This window comes from Triticum dicoccoides, chromosome 2A, assembly GCF_002162155.2.
Source record: "Triticum dicoccoides isolate Atlit2015 ecotype Zavitan chromosome 2A, WEW_v2.0, whole genome shotgun sequence".
NCBI classification, from domain to species: domain Eukaryota; kingdom Viridiplantae; phylum Streptophyta; class Magnoliopsida; order Poales; family Poaceae; genus Triticum; species Triticum dicoccoides.
Window position 1 is genome coordinate 20,075,220 of NC_041382.1, and position 5,435 is coordinate 20,080,654.

Sequence of the window (5,435 nt, forward strand, 5' to 3'; positions counted from 1 at the left end):
ATATATTAACCCACAGAGGTGAGGAAGCACACCACCATTTCCACCGGCCGGGCGGCGACATGTACTACTGCACCGGCTGCACCGATCCTTCCTGCTCCTCAATCTCGTCACTGCACTCGTTTCCATCCCATGAATTGAGCAGCGGTGAGATGGTTGAAACAAGGCGGAAGAACCCTCCAGCTTCTTGGAATCAATTCCAGACCGGCTGCATGGGCGCCGGTGATCCCTCTTCCAGCTCCTCCTCCTCCTTCTTCTCGTCCTGGGACTCGTTTCCATCCGACATGAGCAGCGGCGAGACGATCGGCACGGAAACGAGTCCTCGGCCCAAGAAGCGAGCAGCCTCGGCTGCGTCGTCGTACATCGGCGTGCGCGCGCGGCCGTGGGGACGGTTCGCGGCGGAGATCCGGGACTCGACGCGGGGCGGCGCGCGTGTGTGGCTAGGCACCTTCGGCACTGCCGATGATGCTGCCATGGCCTATGACCAGGCCGCGCTCTCCTCGCGGGGCGCGGCCACGGCGCTCAACTTCCCCCTGGAGCGCGTCCAGGAGTCGCTCCATGCCCTCGGCGCCACCGGCACAGGCGTGGCCGGCTCGCCTGTGCTGGCGCTCAAACGGCGCCACTCCAAGAGAAGAAGGCGCAGCAAGGCCGAGATAGCGAACGATGCGGCCACACGCCTGGGGATGAAAAAGAAGAAGCGGTCCATCGTGGAGCTGGAGGACCTCGGCGCCGACTACTTGGACGAGCTTCTCATGATTACGTGTAATACAGCTTACTAGTGACTATCAACTTGGAAAGCCTGAGTTTGTGCAATTTGGTGAACTGTCAATCCATCATCTAGCGTATGTGTCCCCAAACATTTACCGGCTTGCTTTCTTAGTTTCCATGAATTTTATCCATTTCCGAGATGATTTAATGGGTATTGCTATGCACATGTATATGCAAAAGTGCATCTACTACCTCCGCCCCGCTTTATTGGTTCTTTTCGTATTTTGTGCCAAAATTTAACCATAAATTTAACTGACAAAATGTTAATACATGACATAAAAAATTATATCGTTGGATTCGTATCTAAACATAGTTCCTAATGATACTATTCTTTGTGACATGCACTAACATTTTGTTAATTAAATCCATAGTCAAAGTTTGGCACAAAATACTAAAGGGAGCAATAAACCAGGACAGAGATAGTAGAAACTAGGTTTCTCGCTCGGCTTTATAAATAAATCAACTGCAAAAAACACAAGGCTCAAGGTATAATAGTACTATACGAAAGAGCATTAATTGCTAGGTACCTACAAAAATGATGAGATAAGGAAATTGAACTTGTTGCAAATGATGTTTGTTTTTCGTTGTGTTGGACTCTTGGCTGTGTGCATCGTGCTATGCAGAGGCTGAGCATTCCTTCAGTGCAGTTGTAGCAATTCAATGAAATGTCCTTCATCTAAAAAAGAGCAAATCGAATTGTGTTTGAGTTACTATAATCTTCTATAGCTCAAATAGCTGTCTAATTGGCATTCCATTTTCGCAGTTACATTAGCTTTGTATCATGAAGGGTTTTAGAACTATGCCTTCTGGATATGTTCCAACCAACATTTTAACATGTTGGTACCACGCGGTAATGCACTAGGTCATATCTTGTAACAAAAACACTAAAGCAGCGATAGCCATGGGATACAACTTCAGCAGCTCCACCTTGTAGAGTGAGGGCATTAGAGAGGAGGTCCGAGGACGAAAGCTAAAATTGTTGTCAGAAGAAGTTCACAAAGACGATGCTCTCGCCGGGCATTCTCTTTGACTTGTGGTGGCCATAGTCCACCCAACGGGCTCTGGTCGCAAGGTAGTGTCCCACTCTGCATCTGATCCTTTGTTGGTCCTTCATCACCATCGAGCTTTCCCATCACCTTGGTGCTCTAGAGGGCAACGGAAATCTGTTGTGTGACTGGTAGAATCAATGGCACAATCTAGGAGAAGGAGGAGAGCAATGGCAGAGGCTACAACGATGCTTCTTTTCTTCCTTCTAGCTCTATGTCGAGGAGACCTAGAGTTGTTCATTATATCTTCGTGAAATTTCAGTGCAATGGTTTCCTCACATTTCGATTCACTGGGACGACATGCATGTTAGGGATTCTAATATTCATATTCCAAGCTGCCAACCATGGCCAGGCATTGCAAAAAGTTAATTCTGGGAGATAAGAGCATGCTATCACCTGAAATCCCCGCACCAGCCATCAGAATTCTTGGAAAGGGTTGGTTGTTAGTTAAAATATTTCTTCTGAGAGATGAAGGACAATTTGAATTTCAAATCAGGATATCTCACTTCTAATATGGTGCTGACACAAGTAAGCTTATGCATGTATAACCTAAAGGGATAATCCCTACTTTTTCGATTGTCGAAGGATGGTAGGGAGAGGGTGGGTCCGTGAGAGATCAAGTGAAAAGTTACTAATGCGATAGATTACTTTTCTACTGATTGCATCATAATTTCATATACTCACACGGATCTTGTTGTTGAGTTGTGTTGAAATGTCCAAGGTAGTCCTTGCATCTCCCGCTGTATGCTAGAACACATCCCATACAATCGGCTCGAAGAGCATGAATGAGTACGCCTAGTGACTACATTAGCAGAGTTTGCTTACAGCAACTACTATCACGCTGCTCATCGGAATGACACTTTTCGAAGCACTCTGCGGGAACATTTGTCATACCTTGATTTGTTAGGGTTGGCACGTACTGACCGACAGGGCCACAGAAGATGAAGGGGAGTCTCAAGAAGGGTGTGGATAGCCAAGGCCTATGGGTGCAAATTGGGTTATGTTTTTTTTTCTTTAGCACTTCATTAAACCTGTACAGGCTAAATTAAAGGCGTGGTTTTTTTAATTTTGTTTTGTCAAAGAATGTTTGTTATAATTTTGTTGATTCTTTGTGTCGAAAGAGCACGACCAAGACAAACAAACGTTAATTTCTTCTATTTCTGACTACTAGTAAATGCGCCCGTGCAACGCACGCTAATATTTAGGCAATATATTAATTGCATGCAGATATTAGGCATGATATTATTTGTGTGTTAATTCTATGATTAGTGCAATAGTTGGTATGATATTAATTGCACGTTAAACATGTTGAACGCTCGCCATTGAAGCAGTCTAGCTCGTTGGATTGACTTAGTTTGACGGCCGAGATCAATTGAATCTGCCCCTTTAGGTCTTTTTATATTGGTATAGATAAACCGTTGAGCATTGACCGCATACCGGCGTACATATGGCTTTCAATTCAGCACAGAAGAGCCCACCACTAAAGAACAACCATGAGCTTGATTTTATTGTATCTGTCAGAGTAGAGTAGAGTAGGTAGGGCTTAAAAGCATCTCCAACAACCGCCCAACGCGCGGCGCGCTAAAAAGCAGTTTACAGCGCACCCATCGCATGGAAAAGCGCGGCGGGCAGCGCTGGCTCCAGCAGCCGCGTTAAAATTTAGCACGCGCGCGTAGCTCCAACAAACGTACTAAAATGCAGCGCGCGCGTTGCTCCAGCAGCCGAACATCGCGTACATATTTTAAAATAAAACGATACTAAATAAAAATTCATAGATAAAAATGATACATAGATATTTTACATAGTTTCACAGCATAGATAGATAACACTATGGTCCAACGACATAAAAAAACTACTAGATAGTGCAATGCAACTACAACCTACTCCCAGTCGTCATCATCATCATCATCGTCATCCTCGCTGGTCTGGTCCGAGGTATCGAGCGGGGCGCTGGAGTGGCGAGGAAGCAACGAGAAAGCGGAGGAGGAGCGTGGCAGCGAAAGAGGAAGAGAGAGTATGGAATAGCCGCATGGCGAGCACCGCAATTTAAAGGCGCGCCGGAAGCAGTGCGCCAAAAATAGCGCGCGAGCTGCCGCCTTTTTCCCCGCGCGCGCTAGTTTCCCGTCATCACTGGAGCGCGCGAAAACATTTCGCGCGCGTTAAAAACTCAGTTTACCGCGCACGTCAAAAAGGCGCGGTTGTTGAAGATGCTCTAACAAACTGCAAGTTACTCTGCTTGACAATGGAATAATCATGATCTAGCACAAAGCATGATGCAGCAGCCACCCCACCTCAAAAGGGGTTGTCCCTCCCGATATGCCTAGGTAGCGCTGTCCCAATGAACCTATGAGAAACCTGAAACCATATCCTTTCTTTCTCAGGGTAGTTTTGGTTATCGGCCGCCTCCCTGTGAGGCTGTGACTGCACTCGATTTGGACCGGCGCGGCTGGAAAATAGCAGGCGTAGGTACGTCATGGAGAAAAGTAGGCGCGCGGCTGCCGCTAGCTCCTGTTCACGTCACCCCAGCCGAGCCATGCATGCATCTCCGAAGCTTCCTTCGACTCACTCATTCTCCTTCGTTGTTTATTTTCAAGGTATGGCAATTGCTAGTTAGTACTCCCTCACATGCATGCCTCCTCCCTCAATTGCTAGAGGTGCAAGTTAGCACTCTGTAGAAAGGGGTTATTCGTGCGAGATTTTCGCATTTGTTGGTCAAAGAATATTGGGTTATAGAAAAATGTTTTGGTTCCTCATCTAAAGTTGTAGGAGTTAGATGAAGAATATAATGTGGATTTCTTCTATTGTGACCAAGAACGTTGAGCGTTGAGCATACATAGAGAAAGATCCGCAGAGCAAGAACAAGGAAGTCAACACGTGCACTCAACGGAACATTTCTAGCTCTCCAACACTGGTAGAAAAAGGGCCTATAGTCCCGGTTCGTAAGGGCCTTTAGTCCCGGTTCCGGAACCGGGACTAAAGTGTCGGTACTAATACCTCCCCCCTTTAGTCTCGGTTCAATCCAGAACCGGGACTAAAGGCCCTCCACGTGAGCAGTGTGCAGAGCCCAGTCAGGAGACCCTTTGGTCCCGGTTGGTGGCACCAACCGGGACCAATAGGCATCCACACGTCAGCATTTCTGTGGCTGGAGTTTTTGTTTTTTTTTGAAAGGGGGGGAGGGGGTTGGGGGTTTTGGGGGGTTAATTTAGGTGTTTCATATATTGTGTTAGCTAGCTATAATTAATAGAGAAAAGTGTCCTCTCTTATGTCCGTGCTTGGTCGACGCTACGTACTATACATACGTATAGAGAGGACTAGACACGCTGGCTAGCTAGTAAGCAAACGAAGGAAACAGAAGATCGTCATGAACATATATGCATACAGAGAGAAGTGATATCGACCACCTCTCCTTCTCCGAGAGATTGGTCGAACAACAAGTTCTCGTATATCTATCTGACACTACCGGCTACATATATACAATAATTATCTCTTACAAATATAATCATACGGACTCAAGGTCCACATAGAATTCTCCGTCTTCAGGGATCACGTGGTCAAGAAAGAATGCCGCCAATTCCTCTTGAATTGCTCGCATGCGAGCTGGTGCTAGGAGTTCATCCCGCTTCC

General features: G+C 46.6%; 1 protein-coding gene across 1 annotated transcript in view; it reads left to right on the top strand.

Moving 5' to 3' along the window:
• LOC119357453 (ethylene-response factor C3-like) overlaps window positions 1-776 on the top strand; it is a 1,191-nt gene extending 415 nt beyond the window's left edge. Inside the window, exon 2 of the mRNA XM_037624401.1 lies at window positions 17-776. Within this exon, the coding sequence (XP_037480298.1) occupies window positions 17-776 (760 nt within the window). The remainder of the gene's footprint in view (window positions 1-16) is intronic.
• Window positions 777-5,435: the final 4,659 nt, after the last annotated feature.